Below are 23076 nucleotides of genomic sequence, written 5' to 3'. Positions count from 1 at the left end.
GAATTTAATGTATTTCTAGTACGGGGTAATATTTTATTGAAACCAATTTCAACGGGAGCTTTTGGTAAATGAACCTTCTTTCATACTTATCTTTTTTAAATCACTGAAATTTCAGCGATTTGATAAAATTAGTACTTAGATTCTAAAATTCAGAAGAACGTCGATATATATTTAAGTCATTTTGTAATAGGTGTTTCAATAAAACCGTATATCTTTTAGCTTAAACTTACGTTGCAAAAGCGTAAGTCAGTTGTTCGGTTATCAAACTAGCCTGGCTAGCCAAAGACACCGATTGGAATAGACGTTTAAATAAAACCTGTTCAACGATTTGCTATAGGCTTAGTAATACCATGGACCAAGAATTTCAGGGGACTCACTTTTCCCTATATTTTGACACGGTAGGCGTGGCCTAAATTGGAAGGCTTACTGAGGTACATCAGCCGCTTTGAAGCGCCTCAAGAATTTTGTTCAACTATATCACTGCGAGTTGGGGCTTAGGAGACGGTACGTGCGAGGTTAGGCTTGGTTCATTAAATTTTTTAAGTTTAGAAATGATATGGAGTCCAATAAATTTGATTGGAAAACCTCAGCCATACGCGGCTTACTGGTTATTTTTACTTAACACAATGGTTAATTACCATTATTTAAACTTTTAAAGGCTCAATTTCCAAAATAAAAGGTTTAAAACTTACTAAGCCTAATCATTTAACCGACAACAACGGCACCATTTGGTCAAAATTGAACGTGAACGCTCCAGCTTCTATATGAAACTACGACGGTAATCGACTTCAGCAACGCCACGTTTGTCCACATTAAACTAAAATTAACCGTGATTTTCCTATTCCCAGTATTCACGCGTGCTTTTTAAAGCCTAAACAGTGAGTCCCTTCAGATTCTTGGCCCATGGTAATCATAGAGATAGAAAAGAAATAGAGGGAAGATTACCGCGTTAAAGCACCCCTGTTTTTGACCAGGAAAATTCACCCCCCCCCCCTAACGCATGTATGAAAGCGGAGATGGACAGAATTTGCAACGCCATCTATAATTCCTTTTTTTACATCAAATGACAGTTGATTTTCCAAAAGGCATAATGTATTTCATTTCACCGCGCGTCGATGGCGCCACGTAATCTGCCCATCTCATGGCTTCCTACATTGGCGAAAAGGGGGTCGGCACTCGCGGTCAACTTCGCCAGATCCAATAGTGCCTCTATTTATTTTCCATCTCTATGATGGTAATACAAAGAGCCAGGACAAACTTGTAAACGCGTGATATGTTAAAGCGCGTGCTGCTTAATATTTCAATAGAGAAGGGCTCGTTCAATTTCACACGTGCCTCCTGAAACTAAAAAGTTCGTCAACTTTAGCGTGGCATGAAGGGCTTGCCACCACCCTCCTACGCATGATGACTTAGGCTTAAGGTGGTGATTATTATTATTATTAAATTTATTCAGTGACTCTCGCACATGCGCGTAGGGGGGGGGGAGGGAGTGGCATGTATTGAAACGCCTTTTCATACTCAAATCAACTACGTTTTTTCCCATAAGTCTCGTTTTCATTTTTCAAAGGGGCCGACACCGCGACCTTTAACTGTCTAACACAATTTAACTTCTGTTACGACTGTCGCCGTAACGACATTTTTTTAAAGCAACCCTCATTTCCATCGCACCTTTTTAAGCACACACACCAAAATTTCATTCAACTGTAATCAACACACATCCTAATTCTGTTTGTATCAAGTAATTTTGATCAAATAGTTATTTCTATAAATTTTTACGCTTATCCAACTTGTTAAAAGTAGAAGTATAACATGTTGCTCTTACGTCACAAGACTTGGCTTTGGCAGAATTATCTTAGCACGCGCGATTTGCACGAGCGTTAAAAATAGGAAGCTCCTCGTGATGCGAGCGCGCGCTCCTAGTGTTGGAGAAGGTAAATACGGTGACGTAAGAGCTACATTAAAACAAGAAGGCCATGTTACTTTATAGAAAGAACTATTTGAAGAAAGTGGAATTTCGTACATATCAATTTAATTGAATATAACACATTTTGGATTACAATTTTTATCAAATTCAAATTTGGATTTGCACACTTTTGGCTAAAATGTCGGAATCAAATTTGGTTTGCACGTCTAGACAGTCTAGGTTGTGTGAATTAATAGTTGCTAGCGAATTACTGTATAGGTTATATGAAAGCGCCTAACGCGTATCCCTTGAAAGCGAAGAACAAATCACGGCAATAAAATTGAGATAAATGGGACTAACCTCCGAATCCCGGCCTTATCTGTCGATCGTAGTTTTCCTCGGCCAGTAGAGTGTTTAAGAGATCCGACACATTGGCTACCAAGTCAGCGATTTTATCCTGTTCGACGTCGCTGGTGCACCTGCGAAACAAAATGACGGACATTCATTAATACGGAACGCGCCAGGGGATAGGACCCACCATTGCCTAATATCAGCCACTACCCAATCCCCACATTCATCAAATTCCTTCAGCCGTACAGAAAAGAGAAAATTGGGTCCTTTTCCTTGTCAATTCCGCTCTCCTTGCCTTCAAAAATTATATTTTTAGCATTGTGCCGTCTCACAGCGCATTGGATATTTCCGCTTTTGCGAACTAGGCCTGTACAGTTAGTACCAGAAGTACATAACGTATCCCCTTACTAGAGAAGTGTCCAGCCTCCTATCCCGCTTATGTTATTTGATCGAGACACTTAACTTCGCCGGCTCCCGTTGAATTTTCAAAACACGTCCGATATTCACTTTCGAAAATATGGTTTTTAAATAATATAATAGCATTCCAGAGTGTAATTGTAACATTTTACATCGTTAGACATGGTGCGATGTTCAAAATTAGGGCTCGGCGTTCGGATAAAAAATTTTTCGTTCATTTCTTTAAATCTTATTTAATATCCTTAAATAAGCAGTTAATTGAATTTTTAAAATTAATTTTGGCGGTTAATTTATCCGTTTCCCCGAGCCCTATACGAAATCCGCAACCATTGAAAAGTGGCTCAAGGTAGACGTTTCATTTTAATGACGTAGATGGATATTTCTATCGTAAGAAAAATGTTATAATCTTCTGATCATACCTATCATGAACAGTACATTTGACCCGACAAGACGAGTTAGTCCCTTTGAAAGTTAGTGAATAGGGTACGGTTTTTTCCTTTGACTCGGCGGTGCACGTTTTGGCGACTGGCTCGAGGGGGCTTTCCTCCATATTTAGACGGTCATTTATCAGAGCTGCGCAGCCAATTTAGCTCTAAGCGTTGACCATTTGTAAAGGAGTCTTAAAATATAAGGAGCGAGCCACCAAGATGTCATTATCGCTCTTTACTCAACAATACAGGGTTTTCGACTGAAGCACCGCGCTACTTATATATATTATTATGGGCTGGCGCGAGCCTGTTTCCAGGACGATGTACGAGCTAGTAAACAAGAAAAATTAATAATATCATTCCGATAAAAGCGACTACAAAACTACGAGTCGGTTTACCGCTACTGAAGGCTGAGGAACTTGATCGTAATTTCCAAAGGATGTACGCCATTTTGTTATTTATTAGGGCAAAAGCTTTTTCAGTTGTCCACAAAGTGGGAGTGTTTCAGCCATTAATATTCACATTATAGTTCAAGGAAAGGACTGGAATTGACCAATGAGGTAGAATAAATAGAGATCCAAATCCACCTTCCAGGACCTACCGTTTCCCGGGACAGTATTTGTTGAGTTGGAGAGTTAGGCCTAGTAAATGATATTAATCAAATTGTGTTGGTGCCATCTATCGTGTTATTAAAAAACTAAACCTTAATATATTTGGCAAAAGTGTCTGCTTATAGAAACAGATGGTGCTAACACGTTTGGATAAAGTTGAAACTTAAGCCTAATTCTCCTACTCAAATAAAATGTGTCCCGCGAATCCCAGATTTGTGTGGATCTCTATTTATTCTACCTCATTGATTTTGCACAATACGTGGTTTTCTTGGGTGGCATTCGATAGTCCTAGCAATGTTAGTACGTAGAAAAAAGTCACAATCATAATTCCCCACAAACGCTGTCTGCAAAAAGTGCCACAAACGTTGTCTGCAATAAGTGCCACAAACGTTGTCTGCAATAAGTGCCACAAATGCTGTATGCAATAAGTGCCACAAACGCTGTCTATAATACGTGCCAGAAACGCTGTCTACAATAAGTACCACCATAAGTATATAATATTGTTACATAAGTGTGACACTTACAATTCTTCACATGCAAAAGTATTATTGAGAGCTATTCACAAGACAGACTGCATTACGGGCTTCCGCTTGCTAACGCGTCACGCGTAGCCTTTGACAGCGCTTCGCTAGGGGGATATTTTCTTCTTGTGATGTGATTCCTAAAATTGACAAACTTATGGACCAATATCATAGACTTATGGTACCTGCAAATATGTCTACAATTAGTTTTATGGTTCAACAAGGTAGTGTCTTCAACCGATTCCCTGATAAAGGTTGATTTACCTGATCTCAGGAAACTATCACGATATTTTAGATATCGAATTATACGCATTTACATTGAGATATTATCAGATCAGTTGATGTGTCACAATGCAAATCAGATTATTTTAATTTGGAATTGTTATGAATTCATTTTACACCGACAGACAGATTGTGAGCAAATTTCAGATGCCTCGCAGTTGACGATTTTACCATAAGTCTATCATAAGGTCCCCATAAGCAAAGGACTAGGCCAAATTTTTGACGATCATATACCCGTTATTAAGAGGTGGGTATTTAAAATCTGATCCTCCTAGTGGCTACGTCCTCAACTATGCATTTCGGAAATAAATTTCGCGAAATGCATTATGAACGCGGCAGGAATCTCCGCCGCGAGCCCTCAGCACCGTAGCCAAGCTTTATTTACAATTTTATCGCTTTAAAACTTGAAATTAACACTTATCTTTGCAAAATGATTCATCAGAACCTAAAACTGGCTATTGGAAATAAGAGTTGTGTTTCTGAACCTATTTATTTTTCTCAAATTTGAGATTCCGACGCGTTTTGTGTGGCATTTATCAACCCGAGCGTGGCTGCTCTACCAAGTAAGATAATATTTTAGTTGTAGAAATTTTGAAAAAGAAGATGTCGCTACTGCCCTATCGTCGTACGTTCATTTTCCTCTCGAATGGACAATTCCGTAAACATGGGGCTCTATGCTAGACCTTTACTTATGGGGACCTTATGATAGGCTTATGATTTTACATATCTTCCGATTAAATTATTTTAAAAAATTTTATTACTGCTTATTCTGATTTCCTTTTTTCAAGGCTATATACACGTACTAAACGTATAAGTCAACTGTTCAGTTAACTGAATCTTGGTGAGATGGAATATACTGGATCAGTTCAGATCGGTTATTTAGTATAATGAATCAGATACAATTTGAGATCAGATTGCTATGTAAAAGATAAACCTGATCTTATTATCTTATTATCTTCAGCTATCTGAGAATAATGACCTGAATAATCTGATTAGTTGGCCGTTGGAACTACCACAAGGTCATTAAATCCATCCGGAATTTATCAAACGTTTACTAGGAAGTAGAGCTAGGCGTTTGGATAAGAAATAATCACTTTATTTATTTTTATCCACAAATGAAAATTATCCGGGAAAAAACTATTATTTTACGATTATTAAATTGCTATATAGCCGTGGACAATATCCATGGATAAACAGTTAATCGTAATTTTTATGGTTAATCAAAACTTTAGCGGTTAATTTATCTGTTTCGCCGAGCTCTACTGAAGCATTTCAGTAAGTCCATTTCGTAAATATTTTAAGTTACCCTTCGCGTCTCTTGTAGAAATTAGCGTTTCGAAATTTGGGGAAAATACTAATAATTTATAATGAAACTTTTAATTTCAAATGATTCAGACCTCAATATAATTTTTGATAAGCTTAAATATGAAAACAATACTTTAAAAACCTGCAAAAAAATCTAGAAACAGTATCTCTGCAGGACTAAGCTGATATAAACTTTCTATAGCGCGTGATAGGCAAGAAAACTAAAATCCGTACGAAAGAGTTTCGAAAGCTCCTAGTCGTCTATTCAACGTGATGTATTGAATCTTCGAAACACAATGGTCCATTTGCATTATCCGTTTGTCACAGAAAGAATGCGTACAGTGTTTCAATTTATATCAGTCACATTGTATACGTACTTATAGGTAAAAACGGCGCGGGGCTCCGGTTAAAGTCGGGAAACGTGTAGGGCCTAAGTGAATTTACCTGAGGGAATTACCCATACATTATTCAAATCCCTCACAGGGATAATAACCTTCAACTTGTCAAAACTTTCTATAAGATAAATTTATTCCGCATTCTAAAAGGTCCACTTTCTCCCAAGGCGTGAAACTCGGGTCCGTAGCTAGTTTATTTGGTACCCGTATTTGAATCTGTTAATATACGCGTTATTATTACAATGTTTAAGTTAATTTATGCTTTAGTTGACTGTTGACCTCCGGAATACAAACTGATCACTGCCCTTTCCAACTCCTCAAGCGCCCTTTTAATCCATGACAATCTTAAAATTCTAAACTAACCGTGAACCCTCCTCTTTCCTAATTATAAATATGAGAACTCCAGCCACCATCATCGCCTTCGTTGTAGCGTTAAAGGCTGCTATTCTCTATTGCAAAAACGCCATGGCGGCGAAAAATATTTATTAGGCCTAACTGAGATTTTTTGCGTCGACGCTTAACGTGGTGGCGTTTTTGCACTAGTGAAAATCGCAGCTTTAACACTTTTAGCTGGTACCGTTTTAAGCCATGGGCATCAGGGGCCAAAGGCCTTATCACAAAGGGGGCCCCACATTGGTGCACAAAATAAGTTTCAGTTGTAAATAGCAGAGCAACGATTTAATGTGTACGTTAATATTGTACAGCTTCTGATCTTTCAACTAGATAGAATAATATTACTGCAAAAAAATCACATATTATTCGATTAATGAAAACTATGTAGGTGTTGTGGATATCATAACCATAGCTATACATTTATGTCTAATTAATGCTACCGTTAACGCTCCCACAAGTAATGCCAATGTCTGGAAGGGCACCAAATTGCATTGTGCCCAGGGCCTACAAAATCCTGAAAACAGCTCTGTTCTTAGCCAAAGAAATACAGATGTGAAGCAGTCGATGTTAAGAATAGCAAAGTCGAGGCTTCAACCTGTCCATTACTCTCTGATTTGCAAAATTATTCCACACGTGCAGTATTTCTAAAAAGGTTGAAAATGAAATAACGATCAGCATAGGCGTGAACCGATATTTAAATCGAGTTAGACAACCATGTTATTATGCGCCCCCTTTTTCGTATCTTTTTAGTTTTCTCTAGAGTTTGGCGACGCTCTGATATATTTAAGGTTGAATCCTAGCCCTACGGTGCCTTGACGAGTAGACGACATTCTTCTTCCATATAGAATGAAACCTCTACTGGCCGAGTGTTATAACTGTAGCACGTTTGCAAGTAAAACATTAAATTCTAAAAGCAATCTACCAAATGCGAAAAAAAACCCGATCATAGAATACGCCAAGCCTTTTAAAAGGCCACACCGGCGCGCCGTTTGGAAAATTCGACCCGAATTTAGCCCGTGGCAGCAGATACGACCAATCCTATTCTGGAAACTAGCGCGTGAAACAGATCAAATTCAAACGCCGGTGTAAGAGCAGCCAACATTTTGCTTTACCCGTCAGAATTAAAATAGAAGTTTATGATCACTTGAGTTACATGACTTTGGCCAATCACAATTTTTTTCACTACTTAAAGTCTTTGACTAGTTGAAAATATTTCCATTGATAATATCATCAAATGGCGCATTAATTTCAGATAGAGATTCTGAATCAGAACTTGTATGAGGTGCAGTGGACTATTGGGATGCTTGATTTTCTACAAGCTCTACAAGCATGTTGTGATTTGTTTTAAATAAAATGGGATTGATGAATGATGAATTTATGATACGCCATATTCGCCATTATTTATGAATATTTAGGTCAATTTTTCACTAGTCAAATTGACTAGTGAGCCCCCAGATGTCGATTAATTTTAGTAGTCAAAGCATTTATTTTAGTAGTCAAATGCCGTGACTAGTGCCTTATGTCCAACCCTGATTGCAAACATGTTTCTATACCTGTATATCAAAGAAACGTTTACACAATGACTCGAAGGTAAAAGTAATAATAAGACGTTCCACAGAATTATAAAATTCGTTAAGAGACTGTACACTTTTGACAGGGAAAGAGTCAAAGATAAAACAAAAAAAGGAATAGAAACTGTAGTTACCAGTCTGGGCTGCGTTTTGGCCTAGGCAAAATAGGCAAATGCCTAGGGCTCGTATCTTTCGAAGGGCCCGGTTTCGAATGTTAAGTTTATTTTCAGTTCCGTATGCCAATATAAACTACGCTGCGATTAGCAGAGTATATTTAAACAGAGTGCAGAAAATGCTTTAATCTGAAAAATGGCCAAAATGTAAAATTTTTTAAAAGAAAATTTACTCATGGGTCTCAATATGCAAAAACTAGCTCATAAAATGCGCTAAGCCTTTTCGAATTTGCGGTAGGCAGTCGGAGCGGAACATTTTATGAAAGGCACTAAGCCTTTGTGAATGTGGAAGGTTTGTAAAAGTAAAAATCTTTAATGTTAATTGTAATAAGATAATTAAGTACTTTAATAGAAGAAATACACGTTCAAATTAAAATTTAAATAAACTAGCTCATAAAACGCGTTAAGCCTTTGCGAACGCGAGGAATATTTTTCGTGTTTCTATGTCTGTATTACAAGTCTGATTGCGAAATGTGCCGAATGAAGATGCTTATTATACAGATTATGATTTGGAATACCAAAAGAAAAAACACATTTGCCAAATATCACCAAGTCCAATTATTTAAAAATAAAGCTCAGTTTCATAAAGAGTATCTAACCATCCATTACGCTATGAAAATTGAAATAGATCGAGCACTCGCGTCAGCGCCTCTAGGGCTAAAAACACGTACTAACATCGGAGACCGAAAGACTGAACTGTATACGAAGGTTGGTACCAAAATAATACATCAAAAGAAATTGAAGAAACGTGCGAAACGTGCGCAAGAGGGTTAAGGCCTATAGTCTAACATCAAAGCGTTTGAAATCCAAGAGATTGGCTTAAACTCAATGTTTAGGAGGGGGGGTTCTTATTTAAAGACACGGTGCTGAGAGAGAAGCCTCCCAAAGTAGACCGAGCGAGGAAAGAGAGGTAAAGTGGGACCCGTGAATAAAGTAGGTAGCGTTTGATCGAGCAAGACTAAGGTGACAGTTGAGTAAAGGATGGGAAGAAGCCGAAAGTGTTTACCATCTCATTGGCCTTGCCGTAATTGTAAGGTAACCAGTTGCCGGTGGAACGTACGGTGCAATTACCGTATTTTTTGGCAACGAATCTCCCCCGCAAAAGTTGTACTAAACCCCAAAAATAATCTCTTGAGTTTCTTCCAAGCTTCTTCTCTTTTTTTCCCTCTGGGATTCTTCCTTCAAATCTTATTTCTCGAAGGAGACCTTCTTAATAAAGATGCGGAACTAACGAAAAGCCGCTCGAAAATTTGATACAAACATGACGTGAGAGTCGCGCGCGTTCTTTGAATCCCGGTATACTGAAATAAACATTTTTTTACACGGTAAAAGGTTACTATTTTCCAGGTGTTTCCTCGCTTCCACGTGATACGTCAATATCACTCTGCTACACCTTATTTCATCGCGGCTGAAGTATACCACCAGGAAGTACTTAAAAAATTTATTTATCGTCCTAACAATCTCGTGTTTTAATGTACCATTAATCGTAGCTAAACTCGACGGGCTAGAATATTTATCGTTTCAATGGTAAATTCAAAACTGAAATGCAAGAAATAAGTTTTTATATTTAAAGGACATCAACTTAGTTCGAATTTATAGCGAAAGATTCGTTCTGCCAGAAGTAAATAATTTATCTCTAACGAGTAAGTTACCCATCCCTCTATCCCACTGATTTTTCAAAAGACTTTTCGAAAGAAACAATCTTAATATTCTAACTTTCTATATGACCATTACATCGGGGAAAATATTATTTTATTCTTATAGATTGTAACCGAGACGAAGACGGGAATGAGGCTCAAGGGGCACATTCCACCCCGAAACGTAGGGTTGTATGTACATTTATTTTTATATATACTTTTTAGTTGCGTTCTCATTCGAACTAAGATCTTGGCTATGCTACTGGAATGTAAATATTTAGACAATGAAAATTAGCCTTGATGCCGTGTTCACATCCACGATTTGTCAAGCCGGCGAAGGTACATTCTTCATTTTAATGGCCTAGATAAGACTTAGTTAGATATTTATTTTACATATATTATCAGGGTTCATACAAACATGGAAAACAGTGAAAACCTGGAAATTTCAGTGAAATTTATTTAAAGCAAAAAAGTCAGGGAAATATCAGGGAAAATGAAAATTTTCCTTAAAAATCCGGGAAATCAGGGAAAATAATTATGAGAACTCCAAATTATGTGCAATTTGTTTTAGTATTACTGAAATTATTACTTAGTATTGAATTCATACGTTCAATCTTGACTATATTATATAAGAAAGTGTAACAGTAATGCTTTTAACATTTTAGAGACGCCTATTGTTTTAAAAAGTACACCTGGAAAATATTCAAAACTACTCTGGAAAGCCTGGAAATATCAGGAAAATGGTTTTTGAAATATTGTATGAACCCTGATTATGTATGTCATATCCGATGGTACAGGTCCAATTGGTCGAATTCATCCCGAATTAATCGAAAATCAAATGATCGAATTGCTTTTGATCGATGCAGTTTTCGATCAGACTTTTAATGTTTTTAGAATTGATCGAATGGTATTTCAATACTGCTTTGTTCGATATTTTAGTAGCAATTTTGTAGTATGAAATGTTGTTTAATTAGATCGAAAGGAAAATGTAGTAACCATTTTGTTTATTAAAAAAGTGCTTTATTAAATAAAAAATTTAAATAGCTTTCGAACCACTGTGGTTTGGAAGATGAGCGCTGGATTGGCGATCGAGATACCCAGAATCGAATCTGATAAGAGGAAGATAAGTTAGACGTCGCTGTGTAGAAAAGTTACGCGACCGAACTTATTTGCTTTTGGTTTATAGTAATATTTCATCTGACGTTAAAGTATAAAATATAATTTTGTAAAAAAAATGGGTGCAGGTAATTGGAATTAATTCGGTGAATATTAATTAAAATAATCAACACGCAAAAAACTGTCTAAATTATCTGTTTGGTATAATGACGGTCAATAATAATGTAAACCATCTAGAAACGAGAAGTTTGGAAAAAAGGCAGGTATAATTGTGTTACTTATTTTTATATTATGTAGGTTAAAGAAACATTGAACTTGGTATTATTTTCAACCCCCTTGTATGCACGGTAGATTATAATTTTGTACGTTGTCAGGCAGTTGTCCACGGTATTTTGAGTAAAACGGGTCATTGACGTATCGAATACGGTCGGGTGCCTTTTGTAAATCTGTTAATAAACTCTTAATTATGCAATCATTGAAACTTTGTTCAATATTTTAATTAATATTCTCCGAATTAATTCCAATCACCTGCAGCCTTTTAAGGCAGTTTTTCAGTTGGCCGCCTAGAATCAGTGTTGGGCATTTTCGTCAAAGAGCCGCTCACGCTCACGTCTAATTGAGCGGTAAAATTTTCGCTCCTATTTGTCCGCTCTTTTTTGAGCGGTAAAATCTTTGCTCTTGTCCGCTTTTTTGAGCGGTAAAATTTTCGCTCTTATTTTTCCGCTCTTCTTTGAACGGTAAAAGTTTCGCTCTTATTTTTCCGCTCTTTTTTGAACGGTAAAAGTTTCGCTCTTATTTTTTCGCCCTTTTTTGAGCGGTAAAATTTTCGCTTCTCTCATTTTTGTTTTGCGCTCTTTTAAAAAGATATTTTACCGCTCATTTTCGCTCATAATAACAAATCCGCTCACAATGAGATGAGCGGTGCCCAACACTGCCTAGAATTTAGCTCTCCCAACGCGCGTCGTTCAAAATAAATACCAAACGCTGTCAATGAAAATATGGGTTAAATTAGGTTAGTTTTCGGTTATCCAGCTTTTAATTAATTATTTAAAATTAGGTGCCATTTATCTATTTTTACTCCCAGTTTAGTATTTAACCGTAGTTTTATTTACAATAGTAGCTTCGATCAAATTCCATTCGATCAATTGCACTCGGATTTTTTTTCGATCATTCCTTGATTCGATCAAATGCAATTCGAACATTGATACCCAAACAATTACAAATATTTCTCAGGATAAATATTGAAAATTAATAAAAATTTGGCTACTCGGTGTTAATATAAAAAGTACACTCCGTACTGATATTTTCGTATTTATAAAATAGTTTTTTATCGCATGAAATAGTTTTGATAAGTCACTATTTTTTTTTCGAAACATATTTTGATAAATCCATCGGGAACCTGGGTATAGTAAATGTTTCAAGCGAGCAACTTCAGCGGTATAGGGAGATGCATACTGTGAAGCCTGGAAATTGCCGGCTTATGTTTAAACCATGTATGAGAGACAAACTGTAAAATACTATTTTATTTATAATAATATACAGAGTGTTTCAAAAGGTTATGCAAAACTTTTAAGGAGTTGTAGGGCGTGAATTGAGAAGTATGCCTGTTTTTTCCCATTTTCTTACAAATAAAAGAGCGCAAGAGAATTTCAAAGTGCGGACTACTAGCCCCTGGAAGTAGGCTGCATCAAGCTTAAAACAAGCAGCAGGGAAATGCGATTTCAGGGGTACAATGAATTTGCGAATGCTTGGGAATTGAGATAAATAACGAAAAACAAATGAGTAAATAAGAAATGTGCAACGAGTTTAATTAAACACAGAAGTACAAAGTGAACAGATTCGACATTGCACGAACAGAAAATATAAATATATTTCTCTAGAAGAGAGAACACACTAAAAGGATTCGGTCCGCTAGTTGGCACTCCGGAACCGAAGAGACCTTGTCCAGTGTTCTGATGCCGCTTATATAGTGGGCCCTCGGATGACCCTACTGGTCTCCAACCTAATTGGCTTGAGAAGAAAGCCCTCCAAGAAATCGTAGCGGACTCACTGTGATGCAATAGTCAGCGTCACCGGAAAACTTGACCCCGCTCTTAAAGGGAATATAACCTCAGGTATTTGGTGTGGAACACCAACGTTTGCAGCTCTGGCCACTCTTGCCTTTGGATTTAGAAATGCTTTGCGCCACTGTACAGGGAAATTTGCATAATTGAAGAGGTGTTCCATAAAAATTGCTTCGCAGGTTATATTCCCTATAACCCTTCGGCTCATAGGTCGCCACTTTCGGAGAATTCCTTCCCCATCTGCGCTGGCCCAAAACAACGAGATAACTCTCTGAAGTAAAGGGATAGGCTGTTAGGTACAAAGCGAATGCAAATGCGCACTTTACAATACTGCTTACTAAGAGACATTTTATAATTTTCTGGTTCTGTTTATGCGTTTTTGAGCTGTAAAAGGCCGAAATATTATTGCCTCTATTCTAAGAAACTACAGGAATTTCGTCACAAAATAGAACCAAATTTTTCAAAGCAATAAATAAATAATTCCAAGCATATATTGCTATTTTTCTCGTTACCATTTTTGTTAAGAAAATAGAACTATTAAACAAGTTGGCAAGCCAAAATATACCTCTCCTCGGAAGAGTTTTTAATTTTCAGTGAAGCGTAACTGTATCCGTGGTTCTGCGATAGAACGCTCACCTGTCGTGCAAGAGGGCTTGGGTTCGAATCCCGGCGGATTTAAAAATTATACTACACCGAATGACAAAAAGAGGGCGCTTTTGGAAAAACCTTTTCCCTGATTCTAAGAAACTGGGTACGCAGTGATTACCCTTTGCCCCGAAAATTGCGAACGCGTTCGCAGGCCTGACAGACAGACCCACCCACAGACAGACAGACAGGGTGGTTGTATAACCCCTCCTAGGGTACAAAGTCCCCTCGGAGAGGTAAAAAGGAAGTTAATCTTTCTAAGAAGCGTTTAACTTTCACTATAAATACTGTTGGAAAAACATTCTTTTAAATGAAAAATACCATCAAAAGCCATTACGAATCTAAAACTGAATAAACAAGCTACTACTTGTTTTTAACGTAACTAATGCCAATTACTCACGCGGTGGCAGAGATGCGAAAATAATTGTTCCACCATAAATATGAACTTTAATAAGGGTAAAATACGATTTCATTCGCAAAAAGGAACAAATAATATTTTTAAATTTGAAATGGTTTAAGCCCCATTAATAAAAGGGAAAGGGCTTAAAACGCGTCGGAAAATAGCTTATTAGTATACGAATGCACTTTGCGCTCAGTACGGGAGGGAAGAAAATCCTTCCAAAAAGCCCGATTTGGAGGACGAGCGGCAAGACGTATAAAACCGTCCGGAGCAGCTGACAAACAGGCGTTCAAATGCCCTCCCACCCCTGTCAGTGGGTTTCCCCTCAAAATCGTTCTACTCTTGGCTACCGAGAAGTCACCCGATACTAGCCTTATGAAAAAGTGAACGGAAACTCGGAGATCAAAGCCTTTAATCTCGGTACAAGGTTGTCGCTCGGTAAGTTGATTTTCCCCACCTTCAGTCGGGTCAAGGACTGTATGACTGCGCGGTCGTAGGCGGGGAGCCGGTAGAGTCTGCGCTCGATAATCAGCGAGCTCCTCTGGATAATTTGACGCTTGCCATTAACGGAAAGTGGCCAAAAATTATATCTTTGGGGCCTCGAGACGACTGGATGTAAGTTCTCCACTGTCAGAGATTCTCTTCTAATATAATATCCGCTCTATAACTCGGCCGGTACACGCTCCTAGCCCAAGTTTACACTTTTAGCGCAATCGGTTTTCTTGATTTATATAGTTTTTGGCACATCTTTCAACTCGAACTATAACGGGCACTCTCAGCGATGAGGGAGAGGGAGAGAGAGCTAATAAAAATTTTATAACCCTTAAACCCCGGGTTTATCCTCGCCAATTTTGTTGTTTGAATTTCACGTTTTTAAGTTCTTTACTGTTCATTTTTCGCCGAAAGAATTGTTTCTTTTCAGACAGTTTTTAAATAATGCTATGTCGCCGCCGCTGGCTTTCGTAATTAGCCTGTATTATATACTCATAGTTAGCCCGTTTTTTTTACTGATAGTTAGCCCGTTTTGTATACTAGTAGCTAGCCCGTTTTGTATACTCACAGCTAGCCCGTATTTTTACTAACGGTTTTATTTAATTTAGACGTTTTCACAACCTCTCTCCGAAATGACGAAATTATAAAATTGTAGGAAGATAAATATTTAAAATTGACCTAAATTTATAAGTTTAATAAATTATAGTTATATACCCTTTGACTTACCAATAGTGGTTAATTATTCAACAAAATCTTGATCATATCATTACAGAAAACAACATTTTTAAAATATGGTCTGTTCGAATTAAAATCAAATGATTAAAGCTAAGCAAGGATAAAAATACACTATTCATCGTAAACGCGGTTCGGCGAAACCATGAACCAAGAATTTAAGGGAAATCCGAGGGGCAGGTTACTTCCATTTTGGGTGCGTCTTAATCATAGTAAAATGATTAAATCAGGGTAATCGTGATTAAATCAGGGTAATCAAGATTAAAAAGTCTAATCAAGATTAGAAAATATAATCACGATTTAAAAGAGATTTAATCATTCTAATCATGATCTTATCTTTTTAATCAGGATTTAATCATTTTAACAGATTTAATCATTTTAACAGATTTAATCATTTTAATTAGATTTAATCATTTTAATCACGATTTAATCATTTTAATCACGATTTAATCATTTTAATCACGATATAATCATTTTAATCACGATTTAATCAATATAATCGGTTGAATCGAGAATGTATCATTAAAATCAAAACTAAAGTACGATTTAATCATACCAATCACGATATAATTTTTTAATCAGGATTTAATCATTTTAATCAGGATTTAATCATTTTAATCAGATTTGATCATTTAATCATGATTAAATTAGATTTAAACATTCTAATCATGATTAAACGTGATTTAATCAACTTAATCGTGATTAAATTGAATTTAATCAAAATAATCACGATTAAATCGGATTTATTCGTTTGAGGGGTGCGTCGTTAATCAAGGAAGTGATCTGCCCCTCGCGGAAATCACTGTTCAGGAAAATCGCGGTTAATTTTAGTTCATTGTGGGCATACTTGGCGTCGCTGAAGTCGATTTCCGACGTAGTTTCGTAGAGAAACTGGAGCGTTCACGTTCAATTTTGACAAAATGGCGCCGTTGTTGTCGGTTAAATGATGAGGCTTAGTAAGTTTTAGACCTTTTTGTATTTTTGAAATTGGTTGTTTAAAAGTTTAAGTAAAGGTAATTAACCATTGTGTTATGTAAAAATAACCAGTAAGCCACATATGAGGTTTTTTAATCAAATACTTTGGAATCCATTGTACACTCTGTTCAAAAAGTCTTTGCCCGTGGGATATTTCGAACATTTTCGCCCGTCATTTCTTGTATAGTTGCATCAAGTCGAAGCGGACATCGGTAATATATTAATAAAATGTTTAGCTACAAATTGGCAAAAATCATTTTCTGGATATACTTATAATTTGGCCTATTTTGGCCTAAAAGAGGGGGTGTCAACTTTTTCTTTTTTATTTTTGATCTCAGGTCATTTAAAACTCGATTTTCGTGTTCTCCGGGGTTGATTTATATTTAGAAAGTGTTGGAATTATTCAAATCGACGCATTGGTTCAAAAGATATTCACCAAAGACGTTTTCACAGAAATTGAGGAATATCTAAACATCTCACCAAGCCATTTAAAATATTAAATGTTAACGGGTTTTGTCGCCATCTATAGTTCCTAGAAGTAATATTTTTCGTTTAATTCTAAATATGTAACAAATTGAAGGTTAACATAAATATTTTCTGACGTCGCCCCTGTTCGTTTCTCAAATGAGCACATGAAAATATTTATGTTAACCTTCAATTTGTTACATATTTAGAATTAAACAAAAAAGATTACATTATTGGATTCGACATTCACTTTAGGAAACAGACCATATGTATTTAGGAAAAGGGGATATTTTAATTATTTTCTGACTATTTGATGATTTTCTGAGATATTTTTTATTCACTTTTTTCTTCAAACTTATTTGTATTAAAAAAAACACGGCATCTAATACTTAGATCAGTTTTGGGCCGGAAATAAGCATTAATATAAAGTCAGCCCGACGTCGTTTCGGAGTCGGTTCTTAGGTCTATTAAAAGGCGGTAAAGAGTCGACGTTCTGTAGTCGGCCGACCCTTTTACCCCTAGGACATTTCGACCCTAAATCCAAAGGTCGGCCGACCTACGGCCGACTTTAGTGTTTAGTACCGTTTGCCGACGTCGGGCCGACTCTAATTTGCTACAGGGGCGCCTATAAGCCCAAACTAAGATTCTCCAAGTGGCTGATGAACCTCAGTAAGCCTTCCGATATAGGCCACGCTTACCGTGTCAAAATATCGGAAACAGTGAGTCCCCTTAGATTCTTGGTGCATGGTGAAACAAGGGTATCAAGAAACGGCATTCTTGTTCGCATTCTTTAATAAAAGAGCGCCCTGAAGAGAACGGAGCGGCGCGTGAAATATGGGATCTGCGGATATACACTAAAAATCGAAAGTAGTTATTTATGATTTAAAGAGAGCAAACTTTTGTCGTCATTATGGGCTTAGGATGTTGGCGAATGGTTTAAAAATAAAAACCACCATAGAACCCCGGCAGAGGGGAAAGACGGAAAAATCAGAGTTGAGTTATCGACCGCTTTGGAACATCGATTACCTTTCGACTCCCTTAAACTACGGTGCAGTAGGGCCCACGAGGGACGGAATACAGATGTTTTCGCTAGAATCTCTATACTCGGATTTCTAAATCATTTTAAATAAATAATACAGGTGAGAAACATGTAACAGCTAGAGCCCGTATCCAGCCCCGGTATTCTTGGATGCTTTAATTATTTTTGGTGCAGCAAATATTGTTTTGGAACTTTTTTATTGTTTTACCCACCATCGTTTTTTCTTTCTTTCATAGTACCTCTTTGTTCGTTTTGATTGTTTTACCCGCCATCGGTTTTTTGTCAGTTGGGTTGTGGATGCCCAAGTATGCGTTTGGGGGAACTGGTTATCCCCTCGCGCCCCCGTCATATACGAGGCTGAAGTTTTCATGAAATACCGGATAGTCCAAGAACTTCACGACTCCACTTTGGAAAAATTGCAACTGGGCTAAATTTTATTTGGTCTTAACAAAAACGCATTGAAGAAACTTAGAACTATGTTCGATAATATTTCCCCCCTGCTACGATGATGTTATACTACTCAGAATGGAAACGCCCTAAAATATCTGTCTGTAACGCCATCTGCAAAATTCAAAAGTGGGATACTTTTAAAATTCTAAAATGGGCAGATATTTTTTAAATTGCATTACCTGAATGAAGTATTATGATTTATAATTATAGCAATAGTGATAATAACAATAACTAATACTAATTAATTATGATTTATAAACTCCCATTTTATAAGACTATATGAAAATATATGCACTAGACGGTGCCAGCTAGGAGCAACAAACACAGCACCCCACACAAGGAGAACACAACCCGTCAAAACTCGTGGATTTTCTTGTGTACGTTTTTCATTGGCTAGACGCTTTAGCGCCTGCTGCCGTCGGAAGGGGAAAATTCGGAAATTGTCTTCCCCCCACCCGTAAAACGTTCAGCGTAAAGGCTCGTGATACTCGTCCAATGAAATTCGTACACAACCCTTCGTTTGCGTGTTTAAAGGCTAGCTGCGTTCTCGTTGTGTTTGTTGCTCCTAGGTGCCAGTTAATTATTAACTTCATATTAATTAATATTTTCATAGTTCTTCCACGCGCTCTTGGTTTATGGCTAAAAAAAGGTCAAAATCTAAGTTCACATTGCATTTAGAGCTATACAACCTATAACCATAAGTAACATAATAACAATAAATATGACACTTCCTATTGCTTTAATGCTAATTTTCTAACCGAACCTGTTTTCGGCTCTGATACTCTCTTCAAGCTGTGACTTGGACTCGCGACTTACCGTTTTGGATGACTATGTTTTGATAAAAATTTAAGCTTAATATCGGAGAGCACGTTCTGGAGTCGCGAGGGGCTTTGGCTTTGTTTTGAAGCCCGCGTGCGAATCATGCGTGATAAAAAAACATGAGCTCGTGGCGCCGTGAAAAACTTTTTTAATTTTTATCATTTTAGCCTAATATTCCGCCTATTTATTGGAAACCAGGTATTTCGGCTTAGCGGAAGTCTCGCATATTTTAGACACTAGAGGGCTGTGTGCTGAGAAAACATCTTGATTACGCAATAACTATGAAAATCAGTTAATCTCTTTAATTGTCATACTATTGTTATTATGTTACTTATGCTATTACAGAATTAAAGGTTAGGCAACTCCCTTCATAAAAGGTCCTAGGTAAAATTATCATCATGTATTATCATACATTATATATTAAAATATTGAACGCTTTAAGATTATCCATGGAAAATATTAACTAAAAATTAATTATGTATTAAGATTATATAAAAGTGCTCTCAAAAATTCAACTCTGCAATTTGTCCGAAGATTTGGCCAATATTTAACTTAAGTTACCAAATTTCAATTACGGATCAAATTTAAATAGAAAATAATACATACTCCTGCTTAAGAAAAAGTTGAAACCCATTTATTTAAATCAGCCCTGACTATAACATTTTATAATCTATTTAATTTATTTATGGTTCTCGTAGTATATCTTCCGTAAAGGGAGATCTTGTTTTTCTAATGACATCACCCATGCAGAGACTAGTCCTCTAAATGTCATACTTATGAAATTTATTAAATACTTATGTTATTAATTAATAACGCGGACTTTATTCAAAAGAAGTAAAAGAAAACCCGTATATATTTTGCTCTACATTTTTAGACCAAGAATTTTAATGAAACTTAAACAACGGAAATTCAAAAGTAAACACTGGTGAAAAGTTGAAATTAAAGGCACTTTTATTATTTTCATACAATTTAAAATTAAATTTTGGAAATAAACGCGTATAAAAATATAAACGTTTCTAGCAATATGGACTACATACAAAGTAACATACGGTCGAAACTACCATAAGTCTTCATGTTCCGTAAGAGTATCAGTCAGTTGAAGTATTTTTGATAACTATGTTTGGTATGTAGAGTGACGTAGAATTGACGTCGTACCCGAAAAGATAAGCGCCTCTAGCGAGAACAATGCTCAACTTAAAATCAGCCAGACTCACTATGATCACGAAGCAAAGAGCACGTATTAGACCTTATGACTTAGTCTGAAGAAATGGTTCTCTAACACGATGAAGATAACGCACTTCTCTAACACACTTACGCGAAAGATAATTATAAGCTTACGTAACTACTTATAAAGGTAACCCGAAACTAACGACGAACTGAAAGACCATTTCGTCCGTATATTTGTTCCCAACATCCAATATATGTCAAAGTACAAACGTAAAAGTGTCGTTTTAAGCGCAACACTAAAACATGAACACGAGTACCTCAATCTGCAAGACAAGGAGCGTCGCTTACGGAAAACCCCTCGTTAATCCGTAACAAATGATACCTTGTTATTTACTACCCTAAAATTCGCGACTTCAGTACGATGCTTATCCCGCTTAGAACAAGAGCCTCCGCAGGCTGAAGAGACAATTGCCTTCCGAGCGGTGGTCACAGACTCAACCCCGTCGCCGCCTTCGTCCCCGCGTGTTAGCTGGCCATTGGCTCGACTACGGTACGAAAGCGATGTAATCTAAAGAAAAGTAAAGAAGCGCTCCGTGTCACACGCAGATTTCGATAAGAGTCCCGAAAGTATAACGACAGATTCGAGGTAAAAACTCTCTTTTTCGAGTAGAGACCCTTTTTTGAGACTGAGCTAAAATAGACGAACCACGCGAGAGCGAGGGCTACAGGCGCGAACCTCTCAAACGGTTAAAAAGAGAAAGGTTTCGAGTCTTTTTCACTTCCTTTTTATACTCTTCGTCTTTCCCGTGGAACGTAAGAGGAACCAGCGACGGGAGAATCTCCGGCAGGCACAGAAAGAAAGAAGAGATGCCAAAGAACGTGAGGATGTGCGCGCCGCATGTACACAGCCAATTCCTTTTGTTTCCTATGTGCGGGACACGCGAGTTTAAAACTCACGCATTTCTGCGCCCATAAAAGAAAAAAACTCTGCTGTACCCGACAGAGAATCAAGATGCTCCTACTGTAATAGCAAAAGTGCACGTGGCAACTTTCAGTTCCCAGTGGTTTGAGCATGGGTACAATCAGGGCCTAAAATAGTGGTTATCTCTGCCATTTTTGGACAGTTCCAAAACAACGTTTTTGCAGTATGAAAATTTAAAACACCTAATTACCTCGTGGGAGATGTCGTGATTGATGGGTCTTTCCGGTACAAATCGACAAACTCAGCCATGCTGAACAAAGTTACTTATTTACAGCACTTTTTTCTCTCATAATTTTGTTAAAATATTCGTCTGCTACAAATTCTGAATTCGGTGCTTTTATAGCTCATTGAAATTATGTTTTGAGGGTTTAGTTTGTATGTTATTTTTTGGGCAGTTCTTAAAAATCCTTATTTTAGCCCCTGGGTTCAATTAAAAGATATGACCTGGTGAAAAGAACAGAGCTGTAACGCAATTTTAACGCGTCATTGGGATGTCACCCGGAGAAAGCAGCACTGACGAAAAGATTTCAAAAAGGGGTAAATTTCGGGTCCTGGTCCACGCACAGGTAATTAATCTCTTCGACGTCATCCCGCGATAACAAAAGCTCAGTGTCGACCCGTTTTGGCATTCCGATTTTCCACGTGTATATTGTAATGTTAAAGACACTATTTATCGTTTAAAATCGTTAAATTTATATAAAACGTTCAATGTCACGATTTAGATCAAATCATTTGAAATTTCCATTACCTACACTCAACAGGGAAAGAGCACTATAATATAATTCACTCCCAACTGCAACCCCTTCAGAGGGACGAAAACGTTTATTCTCTAATTTTCCGATCGATTAAATCCATATATTAATTCTTTACTCCATTATTTCCAAAAGACTAACCATAAAAAATATAGAAGAGGATATATGCCGTGTGTATACTTAAGGCCCATTAACTTGAAGTTATGTTATGCTCTAGGCCTCGTCCATTATACTAACCGGAAGTACTCTTAGCTTTAGAATCTTGAGATATAATTTAGAACTTTGTCAAAGCTAAAGCTATATTAATATAGATAATGAAATGGTAGAAATTAAAAGTTACAATGTGTATAATCTACCGAAATCGTCTCGCACTTTTAGAGAAACAACTACAGCTATATACTAAGTATATTGTATTAACTTCGTACGGACGACAACGAACGGGCGCAAACCCTAAAATAGTCAAGTTAAGAGGCCCAAAGACCGCATTCCTGGCGTATGTACTTGTTAGAGATTGCGTAGTCGAGAATTGTCATTTAGCACGATTAAGACAATGGAAAATTCAGGTAGGGTGGCAAACTTTGGAACATTTCTGAGAGTATGCACCGCTAAAGTATGCAAAAGCGGAGTACCGAAAGAAGGTTTGTCTCGCTCGAAATCCGTACTGGGATTGACCGGAAAGAGGGCCCATCCGTTGGGGTACAGACTAGAGGTTCCAGGGGTTGGGGTGGGCCTGGTCGAGGCGAGTATAAATTGCAGTCGGAGAATAAAGAATCTAATTGTGGCTTTTTCTTTTACAGTGGCTGCCGAGCGAACTATGTTTGCAATTCGTGTACCCAAGGTTCATTTCTTGGCATCCAGAGGCTATGGGGAAAGAACGACGAAAGCGGGGAGTTGATAAGGCCTAGCTTATAGCGAATGGAACTCGGACTATTTATATAAATATTTCTTTGGTATTGCCACCAAGAATTCGGGTAAATAGTTTCTGCTTGGTA

General features: G+C 37.2%; 1 protein-coding gene across 3 annotated transcripts in view; it reads right to left on the bottom strand.

The window, feature by feature from the left end:
* The window catches only part of LOC149943501 (gamma-aminobutyric acid receptor subunit alpha-6-like), an 81534-nt gene that overhangs the window by 39175 nt on the left and 19283 nt on the right, over positions 1-23076 (bottom strand). For all 3 annotated transcript variants that reach the window (XM_090174891.1, XM_090174889.1, XM_090174892.1), the window contains exon 2: positions 2264-2382. In XM_090174891.1, the coding sequence (XP_090031017.1) occupies positions 2264-2382 (119 nt within the window). The remainder of the gene's footprint in view (positions 1-2263; positions 2383-23076) is intronic.

This window comes from Leiobunum rupestre, chromosome 5, assembly GCF_980474605.1.
Source record: "Leiobunum rupestre chromosome 5, qqLeiRupe1.1.hap1, whole genome shotgun sequence".
Classification (NCBI taxonomy): domain Eukaryota; kingdom Metazoa; phylum Arthropoda; class Arachnida; order Opiliones; family Sclerosomatidae; genus Leiobunum; species Leiobunum rupestre.
The sequence above is the reverse complement of the archived record's forward strand: the minus strand, read 5'-3'. Positions and strand labels throughout refer to the sequence as shown.